General features: G+C 45.4%; 1 protein-coding gene across 1 annotated transcript in view; it reads right to left on the bottom strand.

The window, feature by feature from the left end:
• Positions 1–21,556, bottom strand: part of zgc:113232 (uncharacterized protein LOC541546 homolog) — a 96,988-nt gene that overhangs the window by 19,596 nt on the left and 55,836 nt on the right. Inside the window, exons 15-18 of the mRNA XM_034173983.1 lie at positions 15,900–15,971; positions 15,746–15,781; positions 14,546–14,590; positions 14,404–14,436 (exon numbers count right to left, since the gene is read on the bottom strand). Coding sequence (XP_034029874.1) covers positions 14,404–14,436; positions 14,546–14,590; positions 15,746–15,781; positions 15,900–15,971 — 186 coding nt within the window. The remainder of the gene's footprint in view (positions 1–14,403; positions 14,437–14,545; positions 14,591–15,745; positions 15,782–15,899; positions 15,972–21,556) is intronic.

The raw sequence follows: 21,556 nt of genomic DNA on the forward strand, positions 1-21,556 counted from the left end.
ACGCAATACAGAACTCCGCAGCTAAACAACCCTGGTTAAAAAAAACCCCAACACAATATTCACAGGGTTTGAACCCATACATCCTAATTACCAGATGGCAACTCTACCACTGCACCACAATCACTGCCTTGTAAACAGCGTGAAATGGCTAAAATCAACAAGCAGACAAACATATTTTCTCAAAAAAAAGAAAAAAGAACTGTGATAACTGACCAAACAGTGTTTGCTACGGTGTATTTCTGCTGATATGTGACTGAAAGTGGTGGATTTGTCGTACTGTTGTCCTGCGGTGCTCACTTTCCTGTCAGACAGACATCGCTTGCTGCATGTCCACATAAACTGACGCTCCGGTCCAGCTGGACCTGTCAGTGTGTGCGCTTTCCAGCCCATCGCAAGCGATGTATCTTTTTATGTTTTTGATGTGAGTACAGAAAGCGAGCACACACACGCGTGTCCGTCAACACACGGTGCGTGTTCTGCAGCTCTGATGTCCAGGATGCATGCACGTGTTGGGGGGGTGGGGGAGCGCATGACACACACACACACACACACACACACGTGTTGTGAGGGGAGTCGACGGCACGCCACATCTTGGCAATTCCACAGCCGTGTGGAATTGCCGAGAGACAAATTAGACAAATTTCACTCTCAGTAAGACAGTGATTGTCTGCAGTCTGTTGTCGTGCCAAAAGTGCGACTAGCCACACATTTTCTAAGTGCCACGCGAGTGGTGTTAGGTGTTTGTGCGTGTCACCTGGAATTTGGCCGACACCTGCCGCGAGAGGGAGCGATGTGTTCACACAGCGCACACTTTGTCTTTCAGGCGCTTGTGTGTGCAAATAGTTGTAGCAACAGGTGTACGAGGCGTTAGAGACAGGGACGACATTATACACGATTCCTGTGTTTGCATGATTCCTGTGTCATGCGCACTAAGTGTGCACTTCGTCCAAACTTCGTACTATGTATGAAGGGGCCCTTAATTACTGATCATATCTAGGAGCATCTTAAGCTGCAATAAATAGGTCCTGTATAGGCTCTGAAGTCCATTGGTGCCATTGGTATGAGACTTCCCCTGAATGGGGCACCAGTCCATCACAACACTTTTCCAGTACTTTTGGAAAATTACTTTTAAGTTTGAGAATGTTCACACGATGAATTTTGATGGATTCATGAATCATTGCACCATTTTTTCCAAGACAAAATGGTTGGCAAATTAAAAAAAAATAAATAAAAGAAAATAAAAAAGGACAATGTCAGGTTCCATATGTGCAAGTTCCTTTGGCTGCTCCCTTGTATTTCATTTGGGGTCACCACAGCAGAACCGAAGTGGATCTACATGTTGAATTGGCACACGTTTTACACCGGATGCCCTTCCTGAAGCAACACTACATTACATGGAGAAATGTGGCAGGGGTGAGGTTTGACATGGGACCTCATGCACTGAAACCAAGCACACTAAATAAGTAAAGTTGATCAGTAAAGTATAAATAAGTACTGAAAAGTGATTACTGAACTACAGGTTACGTCAACTGCACTAGCAGTTGTCAAACTTGGCAGGTGACAGGGAGTAGGGCTGGTGAAAGCTGATGACCCCATCGCTAAATGCTCTGTGGGCTGGACCGTCTCTTTTTGGAATGTTCCATTCAGCCTCTCTGCAACCAGTTCTTCACTGGGTGCAACCTCTGACGTACACAGCTAATGAATTGGGACACAACTACGCAGAGTGCACTGCAGTCTACAGGAAATGGTGACCCAGTTACGAAACAGCTATCTCTCTTCTTCAAAGATAACAGCAAGCATTTGCATTGTTTTTATTTGAAATTATTTGGTTTTTGATTATGAATTCTTGCTTTTCTTATGGCCAATATACAACCCCAATTCTAATGAAGTTGGGACATTGTGTAAAATGTAAATAAAAACAGAATACAATGATTTGCAAATTCTCTTCAACCTATATTCAATTGAATACTCCACAAAGAAAGACATTAAACTTTATTGTTTTGTGCAAATATTTGCTCATTTTGAAATGAATGGCTGCAGCACGTTTCAAAAAAGCTGGGACAGTGGTATGTTTACCACTGTGTTACATCACCTTTCCTTCTAACAACACTCAATAAGCATTTGGGAACTGAGGACACTAAATGTTGAAGCTCTGTAGGTGGAATTCTTTCCCATTCTTGCTTGATTTATGACTTCAGCTGTTCAACAGTCCGGGGTAGGATTTTTTACTGCGTGAAAAAATAATCCAACAGTTTAAGAACAATGTTTCTCAATGTTCAATTGCAAGGAATTTAAGGATCCCATCATCTACAGACCATAATATAATCAGAAGATTCAAAGAATCTGGAGAACTTTCTACACGTCAGCAGCAAGGCCAAAAACCAACATTGAATGCCCATGACCTTCGATCCCTCAGACGACACTGCATTAAAAACTGACATTGTGTAAAGGATCTTACCGCGCGGGCTCAGGAACACTTCAGAAAATCATTGTCAGTTAACACAGTTGGTCTCTACATCTACAAGTGCAAGTTAAAACTCTACCATGCAAAGCGAAAGTCATACATCAACAACATCCAGAAACGTCGGTGCCTTCTCTGAGCCCGAGCTCATTTGAAATGGACAGATGCAAAGTGGAAAAGTGTGCTGTGGTCTGATGAGTCCATATTTCAAATTGTTTTTGGAAATCATGGACGTCGTGTCCTCCAGACAAAAGAGGAAGAAGACCAACCAGACTGTTACCAGCACAAAGTTCAAAAGCCAGCATCTGTGGTGGTATAGGGGTGTGTTCATGCCCATGGGATGGGTAACTTACACATCTGTGATGGCACCATCAATGTTGTGAAAGTGTAGGAACACGGACCCACAACAGGGGGCGCAATGAACGGACAATGGAGAAGGTAAATAACAAGGTTTACTATTGTGAAACGAGCACAATAAATACAACAATCACAATTTGGGGTCGAATCCGCTGGTGTCGTGTGGGCAGGCTCGAAGGTAGGAGACGTCCGTCTCAGTCGAACCGGAACCACCCAGATCTCCTCTGCCACCGAACCCTGGAAATACTGGAACCGCCAAGTCCCGAATTCCCAGGTGGCCACTGCCTCCGCTCGTCGGATCCGGTACTGCTGGCGGGAGAGAGCAACAACACACAGGTGTGGATGCGACCGCACCCAGTAACGGAGAGGGGAGAAGCCGCCTCCACCTCTTGTCAAAGTACAGCAGGAAGGTGAGTACTTATCCAAGCAATGAAGCTATCAGTAGTCAACAGTCCTGAAAAGGTTTAACAAGTTTAGCTGGTTGTTCAGAATATAAATGCAGAGAATATTACCTCAGTCTTAGGCGATATCTCGGCACTGAGGTGGAGACGCCATCCTCCTGATATACCTCTGTGCTGAGTGGAACAGCTGTGTCTGGTGATGGGTGACAGCTGTCACCCAGGCTACTCCCATAAGGCGGCAGCGCCCTCTGGTGCCTGGAGCCCGCACTCCAGGCAGGGCGCCCTCTGGTGGTGGTGGGCCAGCAGTACCTCCTCTTCAGCGGCCCACACAACAGGACCCCCCCCCTCAACGGGCGCCTCCTGGCGCACGACCGGGCTTGTCCGGATGGCGACGGTAGAAGTCGGCCAGGAGGGCCGGGTCCAGGATGAAACCCTTCTTCACCCAGGAGCGCTCCTCGGGTCCGTACCCCTCCCAGTCCACCAGATACTGAAAACCCCGGCCCATCCGACGGACATCAAGGAGCCGGCGGACAGTCCAAGCCGGTGCTCCGTCGATGATCCGGGCAGGAGGCGGCGCCGGACCCGGGGTGCAGAGGGGTGAGGTGTGAAGGGGCTTGATCCGGGAAACATGAAAAACTGGATGGATCCGCAGTGAGGCCGGAAGCTGGAGCCTCACTGCGGCGGGGTTGATGACCTTGAGGATCTTATACGGTCCGATGTACCGTTCTTGGAGTTTCGGTGAGTCAACCTGTAGAGGAATGTCCTTGGTGGACAACCAGACCTCCTGCCCAGGACGATACTTGGGGGCCGGGGCTCGCCGCCGGTCTGCATGTTTCTTCGCCCTCGTCCGGGCCTGCAACAAGGCAGAGCGGGCGGCACGCCACACCCGATGGCACTTCCGTAGGTGGGCCTGGACCGAGGGCACACCGACCTCTCCCTCAACCACCGGAAACAAGGGGGGCTGATACCCCAAGCACACCTCAAACGGGGAGAGGCCGGTGGCTGATGACACTTGGCTGTTGTGGGCGTACTCGATCCAGGCCAGGTGGGTACTCCAGGCCGTCGGGTGCGCGGCTGTCACACAGCGAAGTGTCTGCTCCAGTTCCTGATTCGCCCGCTCTGCCTGCCCATTGGTCTGGGGGTGGTACCCAGACGAGAGGCTGACCGTGGCCCCCAGTTCCCGGCAGAAGCTCCTCCAGACGTGTGAGGTGAACTGGGGGCCACGATCGGAGACGATGTCTGATGGTATGCCATGCAGACGGACGACGTGGTGGACCAGGAGGTCCGCTGTCTCCTGGGCCGTTGGGAGCTTCGGGAGGGCCACGAAGTGGGCCGCCTTGGAGAAACGGTCCACTATCGTGAAGACGATGGTGTTTCCCTGGGACGGCGGGAGACCCGTGACGAAGTCCAGACCGATGTGGGACCAGGGGCGATGAGGCACGGGCAGTGGCTGTAGCTGCCCTGAGGTCTTTCTGTGGTCGGCCTTGCCCCTGGCGCAGGTGGTACAGGCCTGGACGTAGTCCCGGACGTCGGCCTCCAGGGATGCCCACCAGAAGCGTTGCCGGACGACTGTCACGGTCCTTCGCACCCCTGGGTGACAGGAGAGCTTAGAACCGTGACAGAAGTCCAGGACTGCAGCCCTAGCCTCTGGTGGGACGTATAGTCTGTTCTTTGGTCCGTTTCCGGGGTCCGGGACACGGGTCAGGGCCTCCCGGACGGTCTTCTCCACGTCCCAGGTGAGGGCGGCCACGATAGCGGACTCCGGGATGATGGGATCCGGGGGATCCGACGGTTCCGTTTTGACTTCGTCTTCGTGCACCCGGGACAATGCATCCGACCTCTGATTCTTGGTCCCGGGACGGTAGGTAATCCGGAAGTCAAAACGGCCAAAGAACAGTGGCCAGCGGGCTTGCCTGGGGTTCAGCCGCTTGGCGGTCCTGATATACTCCAGGTTCCGATGGTCAGTGAAAACCGTGAATGGCACGGCTGTTCCCTCCAACAGATGTCTCCACTCTTCGAGGGCCTCTTTCACAGCAAGGAGTTCCCGATTGCCGACGTCATAGTTCCGTTCAGCGGGGGTCAACCTGCGAGAAAAATAGGCACACGGGTGAAGGACCTTATCGGTCTTCCCGCTCTGGGAGAGCACCGCTCCTATCCCTGAGTCCGAGGCATCCACTTCAACCACTAACTGGCGGCTAGGATCGGGCTGCACCAGAACTGGTGCAGACGAGAAGCGCCGTTTCAACTCCTTGAACGCGGCTTCGCACCGATCCGACCAGGTGAAGGGGACTTTTGGTGAGGTCAGGGCTGTCAGGGGGCTAACTACCTGACTATAGCCCTTAATGAACCTCCTGTAGAAATTAGCAAAACCGAGGAACTGTTGCAGCTTCCTACGGCTTGTAGGTTGGGGCCAATCTCTCACCGCCGCAACCTTGGCCGGATCAGGGGCGACGGAGTTAGAGGAGATTATAAACCCCAAAAAGGACAAAGAAGTGCGGTGGAATTCACACTTCTCGCCCTTCACAAACAGGCGGTTCTCCAACAACCGCTGCAGAACCTGACGGACATGCCGGACATGAGTCTCAGGATCCGGGGAAAAGATGAGTATATCGTCCAGATACACGAAGACGAACCGGTGCAGGAAGTCCCGCAGGACATCGTTTACCAACGCTTGGAAGGTCGCGGGAGCATTAGTGAGACCGAACGGCATGACCAGGTACTCAAAATGGCCCAACGGGGTGTTAAATGCCGTCTTCCATTCGTCTCCCTTCCGGATCCGAACCAAATGATACGCATTCCTAAGATCAAGTTTGGTGAAGATATTGGCTCCATGCAAGGGGGTGAACACCGAATCCAACAGGGGCAACGGGTATCGATTGCGAACCGTGATTTCGTTCAACCCCCTATAATCAATGCATGGACGAAGCCCGCCATCCTTTTTACCCACAAAAAAAAAAACCAGCACCCATCGGAGAAGTGGAATTCCGGATCAACCCGGCAGCTAATGAGTCCCGGATGTAGGTCTCCATTGATTCACGCTCCGGCCGTGAGAGGTTGTACAGCCTACTGGACGGAAACTCACTGCCTGGAACCAAATCAATGGCACAATCATACGGGCGGTGGGGAGGAAGCGTGAGAGCCAGATCCTTGCTGAACACGTCAGCGAGGTCATGGTACTCCGCCGGCACCGCCTTCAGATTGGGCGGGACTCGGACCTCCTCCTTAGCTTGGGAGCCGGGAGGAACCGAGGAACCTAGACACTCCCGATGGCAGGTTTCGCTCCACTGAACCACTACCCCGGACGGCCAATCGATCCGGGGATTGTGCTTTAGCATCCATGGAAACCCCAAAACCACACGGGAGGTGGCCTGAGTCACAAAGAACTCGATCACCTCCCGGTGGTTACCTGACACCACCAGAGTTACTGGAGGTGTCTTATGTGTGATTGGTGGGAGTAGGGAGCCATCTAGCGCCCGAACCTGCACAGGCGAGGTAAGAGCCACCAGAGGGAGCCCTATCTCCCTGGCCCATCTACTGTCAAGCAGATTCCCCTCAGAGCCCGTGTCCACCAGTGCTGGGGCCTTCAGGGTTGAATCCTCAAACAGGATCGTGACTGGGAGTCGTGTAGCAATGTGGGTGTGTCCCACGTGAATATTTTGGCCCACCCCTGGCCCAGTCTCTAGGGGCGGGCGTTGGAGTTTAACCGCTCGGGGCAGTCGTTTGCGAGATGCTCACTCGAGCCACAAACATAACAAGCTCCGTGGGCCCGCCTCCTTTGTGCTCCAGGTGCCCTAAATGTTGCCCTGCTCGTGTCCATCGCTTCGTCAGCAGGGGGAGCCATAGGCGCACGGAGCGCAGGAACAGAGGAGCGTGGGGAGGGCGGAGCTCGATCGGACCCGGAAGGGAGAGGGACGACGCGTGCCTGGCCACGCCCTTCGCCTCGTTCCCGACGGCGTTCTTCTAACCGGTTGTCGAGTCGTATGACTAGATCGATGAGCCCATCTAAATCCCGCGGTTCGTCCTTAGCCACCAGGTGCTCTTTTAGGACCAGTGACAGTCCGTTTACAAAGGCAGCGCGGAGGGCAGTGCTATTCCAGCCGGATCTCGCCGCCGCGATGCGGAAGGCGACTGCATAGGCAGCTGCGCTCCGACGCCCCTGTCTTATTGACAGTAGTGCGGTTGAAGCGGACTCTCCTCTGTTGGGATGATCGAACACCGTTCTGAGCTCCCGTACAAACCCATCGTATGTATGAAGGAGCCGTGAGTTCTGCTCCCAGAGCGCTGTAGCCCAAGCGCGTGCCTCCCCGCGAAGCAGATTTATCACATAAGCTACTTTGCTAGCATCAGTCGCGTACCTCACGGGACGCTGTGCGAAGACGAGCGAACACTGCATCAGAAAGTCCGCGCACGTCTCCACACAGCCTCCGTACGGCTCTGGAGGGCTTATGTATGCTTCTGGGGACGGAGGAAGGGACCGTTGAACGACCAGTGGAACGTCACTTTCGCGCGCAGGGTCCTCGGGAGGGAGAGCCGCAGCGGCGCCCAAAGGGCGCGCCTCCACTTGTGTGGCGAGAGCCTCCACCCTGCGGTTTAGGAGAACGTGCTGCTCGGTCATTAAATCGATCCGAGAGGTGAAAGCGGTGAGGATCCGCTGCAACTCACCGATTACCCCTCCCGAAGCCTCCGCCGCGCCTTGGTCTTCCATTGGCCGTTCAACAGCCGGTTGACGCCCCTCGGGGTCCATGACGCTGGCCGAGATATCCTGTTGTGAAAGTGTAGGAACACGGACCCACAACAGGGGGCGCAATGAACGGACAATGGAGAAGGTAAATAACAAGGTTTACTATTGTGAAACGAGCACAATAAATACAACAATCACAATTTGGGGTCGAATCCGCTGGTGTCGTGTGGGCAGGCTCGAAGGTAGGAGACGTCCGTCTCAGTCGAACCGGAACCACCCAGATCTCCTCTGCCACCGAACCCTGGAAATACTGGAACCGCCAAGTCCCGAATTCCCAGGTGGCCACTGCCTCCGCTCGTCGGATCCGGTACTGCTGGCGGGAGAGAGCAACAACACACAGGTGTGGATGCGACCGCACCCAGTAACGGAGAGGGGAGAAGCCGCCTCCACCTCTTGTCAAAGTACAGCAGGAAGGTGAGTACTTATCCAAGCAATGAAGCTATCAGTAGTCAACAGTCCTGAAAAGGTTTAACAAGTTTAGCTGGTTGTTCAGAATATAAATGCAGAGAATATTACCTCAGTCTTAGGCGATATCTCGGCACTGAGGTGGAGACGCCATCCTCCTGATATACCTCTGTGCTGAGTGGAACAGCTGTGTCTGGTGATGGGTGACAGCTGTCACCCAGGCTACTCCCATAAGGCGGCAGCGCCCTCTGGTGCCTGGAGCCCGCACTCCAGGCAGGGCGCCCTCTGGTGGTGGTGGGCCAGCAGTACCTCCTCTTCAGCGGCCCACACAACAATCAATGCTGAAAGGTACATCCAGGTTTTGGAGCAACACATGCTGCCATCCAAGCAATGTCTTTCAGGGACATCTCTGCTTATTTCAGCAAGACAATGCCAAGCCACATTCTGCATGTGTTACAAGCAAGAATGGGAAAGAATTCCACCTACAAAGCTTCAAAAATTATTGTCCTCAGTTCCCAAACACTTATTGAGTGTTGTTAGAAGGAAAGGTGATGTAACACAGTGGTAAACATATCACTGTCCCAGTTTTTTTTAAACATTTTGCAGGCATCATTTCAAAATGAGCAAATATTTGCACAAAAACAATAAAGTTTATAAGTTAGGACATTAAATATCTTGTCTTTGTGGTGTATTCAATTGAATATAGGTTGAAGAGGAATTGCAAATCATTGTATTCTGTTTTTATTTACATTTTACACATGTACTTCATTGGAATTGGGGTTGTAATCTTCTCTTCAAAATCAGCCAAGCTTGTGTGACAACGAGGTGGCAATGATCACAAAGGAACCCTCAGCCAATCAACAAGTAATATTCAGGTTAAGGCCCTGTCACACTTTGACGATTTAGTCTGCGTATGCTGACCATATTAAAAACGCTGGCGCACACTGCCACACGTCTAATAAATTAATGCAGCTGTCACACCTTGACGATTAACCAGCGTATGCCGACAGCCCCATTTCCACCCAGTGGTTTGGGTCGGTACTGCATGGTGTGGTGCACCTCAGAAACAGAGTAATTTAACATTATTTTAATTTTTATTTTCATTTTATATTTTGGTGGACCATTGTCATTGTGTACAGAATGCTGTTGAGTTGAATGGCTGTGGTAAATGCTGCCGTGAATGAATGGAGTGCTGTGACTCAAAACTTATAAACATCCGGTTGCTTTCTGATCAGGTCCACTGATCGGACCTGATCAGGTCATCACAGTCCTGAATAATGATTATTTAAACTTTTAAATCAGTCCTGTGATGATTTTAAACTTTAAATCAGTCCTGTGATGATTTTAAACTTTAAATCAGTCCTGTGATGATTTTAAACTTTAAATCAGTCCTGTGATGATTTTAAACTTTTAAAACGCCAGTCGACCACGATCACATATGATCAGACCTGAATGTGTGTGTGATCTGTTGCTGTGGTGATCACACACCAACAAATCATACCAACAGCGATGGCACTTTAAAAGTTTAAAGAGTCACAGCACCTCATTCGGCTCTGATCACACCTGATTGATCAGGTTGTCTGATGATCACACAGACAGCGACTGTGCTTTAAAAGTTTAAATTATCACAGCGCTTCTGTGTGAAACACTGGCATCCTCCGAGAAACGCACCTGCAGCAGAAAAACCACAGAGGGACTTGGTTTAAAATACTACATTAGTTGCATGACAAGGAACTAAAGTATTTTCAGACGTCATTTTCCAAGTTCATTAGTTTTATGTGGATATGTGTCTGTCAGTCTGTAATGATCAATCGGACTGAAGTGAACAGATAATATTTACTCTGTGTGTGTGAATGAAACGGTCTGTTTGCATGAGGACTGCAGTTTTCAGGCAATCAGTGGACAGCATTCAGTGATGCCAGTAACACATTATTTAGTAACGCGTTACTCTAATCTGATGGTTTTTTCAGTAACGAGTAATCTAACATGTTAATCTTTCCAAATCAGTAATCAGATTAAATTTACTTCTCCAAGTCCATGTGCGTGACCATTATTTTTGCATTGCTGGTTGATCGCAGCATTAAACTTTAAACATTAAAACCACAGATGAAAAGCTGCGAGCTTTTCATCTGTGGTTTTCAGCAAAAGCTCTGAGTTGAAAAACAGTTGTCATCTCTCAAAGAGCGGTGACGACCATTTTTTTATGCTTTTTTCCCTTTATTTAAAACTCTGAGTGCAGCTCTGTGTGTCCTCGTTAAAAACAGCTGATCCGTGATGCTTGAACGGCTAACACTTTTTTCCCTTCTAAATGTACCTAAACTCTCTATCTGAGGATGACATGACATAAATCAATCTGGTCGTGTCGTCTGCATAAATAAATGTTATCCATTCTTCCTGGTCAAACGCCAAAGCAGGGGCAAATCCAGACAGAGAGACATGGCCCCCCACAACATTCCTAGATTAAAGGTCCACTTTTGAATCCTTTTTTTTACTACTACTACTAATACTAGTCATAATAATAATGTCCATCCATCTATCCATCCATCCATTTTCTTCCGCTTTATCCGGAGTCACGTCGCGGGGGCAGCAGCTCAAGCAAAGCCGCCCAGACCTCCCGATCCACACACACCTCCCCCAGCTCCCCCGGGGAACCCCAAAGCATTCCCAAGCCAGCCGAGAGATGTAGTCCCTCCAGCGTGTCCTGGGTCTTCCCCAGGGCCTCCTCCCAATGGGACGTGCCCGGAACACCTCTCCAGCGAGGCGTCCAGGGGGCATCTGGAAAAGATGCCTGAGCCACCTCAACTGACTCCTTTCGACATGGAGGAGCAGCGGCTCGACTCCGAGCTCCTCCCGAGTGACCGAGCTCCTCACCCTATCTCTAAGGGAGCGCCCAGCCACCCTGCGGAGGAAACTCATCTTGACCGCTTGTACTCGCGATCTCGTTCTTTCGGTCATGAGCCAAATCTCATGACCATAGGTGAGGATCGGAATGTAGATCGATTGGTAAATCGAGAGCTTTGCCCCCCATAATAATAATGTTCACAACTAAAATGTGTAGAGAGAATAAAAATGTTAGAAAGAATTTAATAGTTACATTTATAAACAATGTTTCCTTAAATGACCCACCATCTATATATAAAAACAGATTAATTAAGAAGGTGAGATTGATCTTGGATGATTCCTGTCACCCCCTGTACCCTGAGTTCACAATGCTTCCATCTGGTTGTAGATTTATGTCTAAGAAATGTAAGACCAATAGGTACAAGGACTCTTTTATTCCCACTGTTATTGGATTTTTAAATACTATCACATGAGTGGTTTTTAACTAGGTTTTCTTATTATTGTTATTATGTTTACTGTGTCGTGAGTTTTCATGGTGAGTTTTTATGCCATATTTTAGATCATGTTATGTTTATGTATGTCTGAATGTGTTCTACTGCTGGCTGCACCACAAATTGCCCCTGGGGGGCTAATAAAGTCTACTTGATACTTGATACTTGAATGTAGGTTAGAAATTGCAAGTTTTACTGTTACAGTGCTGTGAACAGTTAAATATGAGGTCAAGAAAGACTGACTTTATTTTATTTTTTTACAAAACAAGTATTTATGTTCATTGAAGTCAAAAAGGGTGACTATTATGTGAGTATTGTCAATACGGGTTATCATTTTCATGTTGAGGTGGCGGGGGGGGGGGGTTGTTGTCAGCAGCTGCTGAAAGTAACTAATAAAGTAACTAGTAATCTAACTTTGTTACTTTTAAAACTGAGTAATCAGTAAAGTAACTATGTTACTTTTTCAAAGAGTAATCAGTAATTGGATTACTTTTTCAAAGTAACTGTGGCAACACTGGCATTAATGGACATATTTGGACTTACGAGTAAATTACAAGAAACGTGTGCCAACAATTGCATAACTTACCTACAACTTATGTCCCGCATGTGCGGGACGTATGAGTTACACGATGATATGCGTTGAAAATTTTCAGCATGCCCAAAATTTTTCAAGGAGCTCAGCGTATTAGGATGTACAGTGGCTGGCAAAAATATTCAGCCCCTTGATATTTCACACATTTAAATTTGTTTATGGCATTTCAAATATAAAAAGTAAATCAGGCTTCTCAATATAAAAATTTCTAAAATTATCTTCCTTAGACTCAAACTCAAAGTAAATCTTTACAACTTGACATTCATTAATTAAAAATATAAAAGCCAAGATGATGGGTTGCATAAGTAATCAGCCCCTTTGGTATAATACCCGTAAATAATTTAATTGCCAGTTTTCTTCAGACAAGTCAGGGGATGGATACATGAACATTTCCAAGTCACTGAATATGTCTTGAACTTTATCAGTTATGAAGAAATACAAACAGTATGACACTCTGTGGTAAATCTGTGTGGAGTACACAGTTCTCAAAAACTGAGGGACTGTGCAAGAAGGAGAAGAGTGAGGAAAGCCATCAAGACACCCAGACAGCCCAAAAGAAGTTACAGGCTTCTGTGGCTATGATTGGAGAAATTGTGCATAGTACATGTTTTGCATTTTGTATCCCCAGTTATACAGCTTCATGATGAAGAGGGATAGAGGAGGATTTTATTAAAAAGAACACTTGAAAGTTCACCTACAATTTGCCAGAAGGTACATCTTAGATGCAAGCCTAGATATAATGTTTTGGTGAAAGAAAATCCTCCTCTGTACCACTTCATCATGAAGCTGTATAACTGGGGATACAAAATGCAAAACTTGCACTATGCACAATTTCTCCAATCACAGCCACAGAAGCCTGTAATGTCTGCTGGGTTGTCTGGGTGTCTTGGTGGCTTTCCTCACTCTTCTCCTTCTTGCACAGTCACTCAGTTTAGAGAACTGTCTACTCCACACTGATTTACCACATTGTGCCATACTGTTTGTATTTCTTCATAATTGACGTAAATAAAGTTCAAGACATATTCAGTGACATGGAATTGTTCATGTATCCATCCCCTGACTTGTCTGAAGAAAACTGGCAATTAAACTGATTATTTACATGTATTATACAATAGGGGATGATTACTTACAGTTGTGCTGAAACGTTTACATACCCTGGCAGAAGTTTTTTTTTTTTTTTTGGCCATTTGTCAGAGAATATGAATGATAACACAAAAACTTTGTTTCACTCATGGTTAGTGGTTGGGTGAAGCCATTTGTTGTCAAACAACTGTGTTTACTCTTTTGAAATCATAATGACAACACAAACTACCCAAATGACCCTGATCAAAAGTTTACATACTCCTGTTCTTAATACTGTGTACTGCCTCCTTTAACATCACTGACAGCTTGGAGTCTGTTGTGGTAGTTTGTGGACGAGGCTCTCTGATGGTAAAGCTGCCACTGAATATGTCTTGGACTTTATTTACATTAATTACAAAGAAATACAAACAGTATGGAACTTTATGGTAAATCTGCATGGAGTAGACAGTTCTCAAAAACTGAGTGACTGTGCAAGAAGGAGAAGAGTGAGGAAAGCCACCAAGACACCCAGACAACCCAGAAGTAGTTACGGGCTTACGTGGCTTTGCATTTTGCATCACTACTCTTAGCTTCATAGTGGAGTAGAGCAGAGAAGAATTTTCTTTCACCAAAACAGATCAAATCCAGGCTTGTATCTCAGATGTACCTTCTGGCAATTTGGAGCTAAACTTTCAGGTCTTCTTTTTAAGAAAATCCTCCTCTATACCACTTCATCATGAAGATGGATAACTGGTGATACTGGGGACTCTTGGGTTTAAGAAGTTAAATTTAATCTGAAGGAAGCAGAATAAATTACATGAATTCTGCTTCCTTCAGTATTCTTACTTTAACATCTACTCCTCGTAAGAATACTGAAGGCAGCAGACATTAATATTTTCCAATGAAACTAATCTTGTTTGATAAACAATCTTCCACATAAGATGTGTGTGTGTGTGTGTGTGTGTGTGTGTGCGTGTGTGCGTGTGCGTGTGTGCGTGTGTGAGAGTTTCTGTGGCATCACGGTAAAAAATAACACTGAAAATAGTCACCACCTCTCCTTTCTGTCCACGGCCGCCTACACTTCCCTGGAAAATAAATGACATGAAACACACGAGTGGGTAAAACCCAGCAGGCGATGAAAGAGGAAATAAAGTAGCATTGATGGTTACATCATTTGTTTACATGTGCACTTACCTTTTGTCCCTGAGTTCCTTTAATGCCTTTCTTCCCTGCTGCACCCTGCCGGGAAAACACACAACAGAGAGCTTGTAATACGAGAGGAAAGTGATACCAGCAGCAGGAGATAAAAACAATTTTTAAAAAAGAACATCTGCTGGTGGAAAGGCCAGTTTATGCTTTGGTTCTTTATTTAATTTGGTATGATTGATTAAACATGATTTGGAACAGGTTCAAGCACCTATCTGGTTCCTTTTTTTGGTTCTGTTTTCAGTCAGGTGTTCGTTCTTTCTTTCTTTTACTCTCTTTCTATTGTTCTTTCTTTCTGTTAGGCTCTTTCTTTCTTTTGTTCGTTCACTCTTTCTTTCTTTTTATTCATTTATGCACTTAAGGTTTTCCATGAGGCTAAACAACAGTTTGAGTTCCAAGCATTCACTCTGTGTTCCCACAACTACAGATCATTACTGTCAGGTCCATAAGTATTTGGACGGTGGCCATTTTTCCACCATTCACCACCACAGCATAGTTAGGTTTGTGGTGACTTGTTATAATAGTTGACTGTGATGAGCAGGTATCCAACAAACTGAGTAATTGTCTTATAGTCATCAACTAGTCGGGTAATTCAGAGTTTTCGGAACAACTCTCAAAAAACAGAGACAGGGTTCCACTGCAGAGATTGTTCCAATGAGTAACAAGATCAAGCAGTAATGAACACAGTTCCACCTTCACTTCAGGGCTTTGACCACATATCCTGTATCGAGCAGAAACACAAATATTGTTTTCATGTAATTTATTGAGTTATTTCATGTTTTTAGCTTGTAGCCTGTAGTTTTGTTGTTGTGTTTTTAAATTTAAGTCAATTTGGAGTTCCATTGTTTAGATTTTTAGTTGGCGAGCGATTTTAATGAGTTATTCCAACCCGAAATGAAAACAATCAAGTTGAGCTTGTCGTGTCAACTTTCAACTTTAATTCAAGGAGTTTAACAAAAATATTGCATGAAATATTTAGGAATTACAGCAGTTTATATCCACAGTCCTCCATTCTCAGAGGATATAAATTAGTGGACAAATTAAATATGAGAATTGTTGTTAATACCAATAATACCAGTTTTACAGATACAAAAATAAAACTTGCTAAAGGTGTCTATCTATTCACACCAGCAGAAGAATGTTGTGCTTGTTTTTAAACTGTTCTTGACATTTCATTGACAAACGTACCTTCTGTCCATCAGTTCCTGTCTCACCTTTGGTCCCCTATGAGAAAAGCAAACAGGATATTGGTGTCTATACAAGTGTTGTGGTATGTCGTCAGTCTGATCCATGTCTATTGTGATGACATATGCATGACACACTGCATGGTGTCTGTACACACAGGTGGGCCCTGCAGGCCTTTTGGTCCTGGTTTGCCTGGTGCTCCAGCATCTCCTTGTTCTCCTTCACTTCCCTATTAGACAGAAAGACAAACAATTAACTGCAGTTAATCCAGGATTACACACTTAAATTTACTTATGGCATATATCACTGTATGCAACAAATTTTATCTAGCAATCTTATTGATAAGAGTCCCCATGATGATTACAAGACTGAAACATGCAGACTAAAGAATTTGCATTTTTTGTCAATGCATTGTTGAAATCATAGCATCAAAAACACTGAACAGTCAAAACAGGAAAAAAGAGTGTTGTTTCATGTCTTGAAAATGTGACACAAATAAAGCTCTGTCCCCATGAGGTGTGTAATCACACACACACACACACCTTTGTTCTGATTAAAATGTGCAGAATTTTTGTCTGTCTCTTGTCATCTGAATTACTATGAGGGTTTTTTGTTTTTTTTTACCTTTGGGAATGTCCCTGTGTTAGTCCTCATATTAATGTCAGAACATGCTGACATAAACATCACTGTGGTGAGGAATCACCCAGGTGGATTTGGGGTTTGTCCAAATTATTTTTGCTCTTAAGAGGCTCATAGGCTCCCTTCACACAGGACGACGCCACTTGTGAGTCGGTCGTGCAGCTTAAAATGTGCCCAATCCACAGAGGTGACGTAAAACACCTTTCTATGTAACTGCTTCAGCAGCACTTGTGCCTGTTGTTGTCTCATGTGGAGTTCGTGAGCTACATATAACATCACATTTCCATGGAGATATGCTGCTTTTTTGACGTACCGTGCATCAGGAAAGTATTCACAGCGCTTAACTTTTCCAAATTTTATTATGTTACAGGCTTATTCAAAAATGGAGTAAATTCATTTTTACCCTCAAAATTCTACTCACAACACCCCATAACAACATGATTTTTTTTTTAATTTATTAAAAAAAAAAAAAAAAAAAGAAATTACGCATACATAAGTATTCACACCCTTTGCTCAATACTTTGTTGATGCACCTTTGGCAGCTATTACAGCCTCAAGTCTTCTTGAATATGATGCCACAAGCTTGGCGCACCTATCTTTTGGCAGTTTTGCCCATTCCTCTTTGCAGCACCTCTCAAGCTCCATCAGGTTGGATGGGGAGTGTCAGTGCACAGCCATTTTCAGATCTCTCCAGAGATGATGAATCAGATTCAGCTCTGGGCTCTGGCTGGGCCACTCAAGGACATTCACAGAGTTGTCCTGATCCCACTCCTTTGATATATTGGTTCTGTGCTTAGGGGTCACTGTCCTGCTAATGAACCATTGCCCCAGTCTGATGTCAATGCAGCTGCAGGATGTGGGCCAGACTCACTGATCCACATGGGCGATGGCGCTGTCATGGCAACTTTACCTACAAGAGGACTAAATTTAACTAAGACATCCATACTTTTCCAGTATGTACACTGAATCACAGCCTTTGCTCCCATCATGTGCATGAAGTGTTGTGGATCCAGTTAATTTTGCTGTAATGCAGTCTGTCAGTCTATATTTATCAATATTCAAAATGTAATTTACCTTTATATCTGTTTAACCAAGTGTTCTACCAAACAGCAACAACACTGATAGAAATATTTTCTTAATGGTACACAGAAAGGTCAGAAGTGACTGGGCAATGGATTGAGTTGAAGTGTCCAGAAAAAGAGACTTCCTCAGGAATTTTGATTATAGCAAGGAACCTGAAGCACACCAGAATCATTGTGGCGACTGTCCTTGCACATATCCTGCACCTTCCTCATGTACTTCTCTGCTATACCAGACGTCCTCATATAACACCACAACTTTTCACTGTCGTAAGCTTCCATTCAGTTTACAAACAAACAGTGCAACCCTTTCTGGCCTTCTCTACACTTCTCCATGAGCACTCTCAGAGCAAATATTGCATCTGCAGTACTCAGTCTGTGTCATTTGCATAATGAAGTATGCCCACTTTATGTGGTTATCACCAAATTGTCAGATTCAACTCAGATGTGATCCACAATGACAACAAAGTGAATTTAATGCAATTTGGTGCATGTATTTTAAGTAAACTTTTGCCATATTTCCGCACGCACGCACGCACGCACACACACACACACACACACACACACATTCCAGCTCCAAATTGACACGCTTTCAAAGTCCAACCCCAAGTCCAAAGAAGTTGGGACATTGTGTAAAATGTAAATAAAAACAGAATACAATGATTTGCAAATCCTCTCCAACCTATATTCATTTGAATACACCACAAACACAAGATATTTAATGTTCAAACTGATACACTTTATTGCTTTGTGCAAATATTTGCTAATTTGGAAATGGATGCCTGCAACACGTTTCAAAAAAGCTGGGACAGTGGTATGTTTACCACTGTGTTACATCACCTTTCCTTCTAACAACATTCAATAAGTGTTTGGGAACTGAGGATAGTAACTGTGAGTGTCATGATTGGGTATAAAAGGAGTATCCCCAAAAGGCTCAGCCGTTCACAAGCAAAGATGGGGTGAGGATCACCACTTTGTGAACAACTGCATAAAAAAATAGTCCAACAGTTTAAGAATAATGTTTCTCAACGTTCAATTTCAAGGAATTTAGGGATTCCATCATCTACAGTCCATAATATAATCAGAAGATACAGAGAATCTGGAGAACTTTCTACACGTACGTGGCAAGGCTGAAAACCAACCATTGTCAATTAACACAGTTCACCACTACATCGAAAGCCATACATTAACAACATCCAGAAATGCCACCACCTTCTCTGCGCCCGAGCTCATTAGAAATGGACAGACGCAAAGTGGAAAAGTGTGCGCTTGTCTGATGAGTCCCCATTTCAAATTGTTTTTGGAAATCATGGATGTTGTGTCCTCTGGACAAAAGATATAAAAGACCATCCAGATTGTTACCAGCGCAAAGTTCAAAAGTCAGCATCTGTGAGGGTATGGGGGTGTGTTAGTGCCGATGGCATGGGCAACTTACACATCTGTGATGGAACCATCAATGCTGAAAGGTATTGGAGCAACACATACTGCCATCCAAGCAACGTCTTTTTCAGGGACGTCCCAGCTTATTTCAGCAAGACAATGCCGAGCCACATTCTGCATGCGTTACAACAGTGTGGTTTTGTAGTAAAAAAAGTGCAGGTACAAGACTGGCCTGCCAGCAGTCCAGATCTGTCACCATTGAAAATGTGTGGCGCATTATGAAGCACAAAATACAACAACGGAGACCCCAGCCTGCTGAACAACTGAAGTCGTACATTAAGCAAGAATGGGAAAGAATTCCACCTACAAATCTTCAACAATTAGTGTCCTCAGATTTAATTCCAAATGCAAACCATACATGATCAAAGAAGTGAGCGAGATTGTCGTCAGCAGCTCCCTTTAGTTCTCTGAAGATTGTGGCACATAGTCCTAGAAATAATGTATTCTGACTTTTTCCAATGTACAAATTCAGGTAGTGTCCAGGCATTCTGTTAAAGATGGTGTCAGATGTCCCCACATCTGTGTCCACAGCTTCAGTAAACCAGCATCCACACAAACAGCATGTCACCACACTTTAGGTTACAAAATCTGACACTCTGAAAAAGTTAAGAGTTTCAGGGTGAAGCGTGTTGTGTCCCGTCTGTAAATCCGAGCCATCACTTTTGAATGAAAGCTCAGACGCTTCGTTTTCGGACAGAGCAGGTTCGTTTCTCTCTGTCTGTCAGTCATCAGGATGTTTCTGCTCATTCTAAAATGTGCGTCACATGCCGAAAAATGCAGAGAATTGCAGAGTGAGATGTTTTCCGAAAATGCACCAAACGCTCAGCCTGAGAGGAATAAAATTCATTAGCGATCACTAATTATTACCATATGTGTGTGGAGAGACTTACAGTCATGAGTACTTTTATGTTGTCTTGCTAACTAGGATGTTAAAAAACTGTGCAGCATGACCTTGAAGGTGCAGTAGACTCTGTGTGCAAAGTTTGGTGTTGATCAGAGTAACGGTCTGGGTTGTGTCAGAAAATATCACTTTTGTATATTTGGCTAATTGTGAAAAAAACTATCCAGGCACAAATGAGCGTGGCCTAACTTAGGAGGATTCAGCTGAAGCCAGTGAATGCATCCATATAAGGGCACTTGAATGTATAACGTATGGTTTGGGAGGTATAGGACAAAACGCAAAACAAGCTGTTATAGCACCCCTTTAAGCGGATTTGCTTAATTTTTGTGTCTGAGTTCGCGCAGGATTTTGTACCAGTTTCTGAAAGTGGCACCTCTCCAGCTTGTATGGTCTAGGCACCAGTATTGCATTTAGTCGGGGGGGGGGGGGGGGGGGGGGGGGGGGGGGGGGGGGGGAATGAATAAATAATTAAAAAACAGAATGAAAACAATAGGGTAGATATGGTGCTATATAAATCAAAATTAAAATTAAATTGAAACTGCCTTTAGGTCCCCTGCAGTATAATGTTTTTCACCCAGAAATGTCTTCACGTCTTGAGTGACTTCCTGTACTTTACCCCATTACTAAATGGTAAATGGACTGCATTTATGTTGTGCTTTTCCATATGCATCAGTTGCTCAAAGTGCTTTACAATTATGCGTCACATTCACCCTTTCACACAGACACACTCACACACTGAACCAAGGATCCTCTGGTCTGAAGCCCAACACTTAACCACTAGACCAATGTGGTAGTCCCCACTTGGTCTTATCTGCTCCTCTAGTCTGCAACTGAAGCATGGTGCAGATTCCTTATGGACTTGTTGGCGTTGGTCATCTAGGTATTACATATAACAGTGGGCTGAAAGGTTCTGCCTCCAACATGATTATTTCAATAACAAGCAAGATATCAAAGTGAAACATGTATGGGAACAATCCTTTGAGTATGTATGATAATAATCCTTTGAGTATCGCTACACCCAACGGTTTTCACCTGCAATTTCAGGTATGCACAGAATCGCCTTTGACGTAATGCATGTACAGAGTAGTTACTTAAAAAATGGTGACGTACATTAAACAACACGCTGTTACTGAATTCCTCCAGCGGACGGTTGTGGAAATTCATTGATGAATGAGTGCTATCTATGGTAATGCCTGTGGAGATGTCAGTACTGTCAGGAGGTGGTCAGACTTTGAAGGGCAAAAATCCAGCCATGAAATATCTGCACGACCAGGCCCCTAGGGGTCACCCCAAAACAGCCACAGAGGCACAGCATCCAGTGTGGGTGGATGAGCTGATTCACGACAATCACCATGTTAAGCAAAAAGACATCACTGAAAGTTAGGAATTTCAAAAGAACAGGTCCATTACAATGTTCTTGATTTACTCGACAATAGAAAAGTGTGCACACAATGGGTCTTGCGGATACTGACTCTTGAAATGAAACAGAAAGTGGGTTTGTCATTAACTTATGACTCGACATGTCAGGAAAGTGACTGTCACTGGTGAGGAGTCCTGGGTCCATCACTGTGACCCAGAAAACAACGCCCGTCATTGGCGTACAGGCATAAGATGTCACCTTGACAGGAAAAAAAATGCAAAATTTTGATGACTTTTTTTGGTCGGGGTGGGGGTACTGTGCCAGCATATTCAGAACAAATATTTTTGAAAATGGCAACACTTGTTATGTGTCGACGCGGGTTGAGGAGCGGACCT

This window comes from Thalassophryne amazonica, chromosome 7 (genome assembly GCF_902500255.1).
Source record: "Thalassophryne amazonica chromosome 7, fThaAma1.1, whole genome shotgun sequence".
NCBI classification, from domain to species: domain Eukaryota; kingdom Metazoa; phylum Chordata; class Actinopteri; order Batrachoidiformes; family Batrachoididae; genus Thalassophryne; species Thalassophryne amazonica.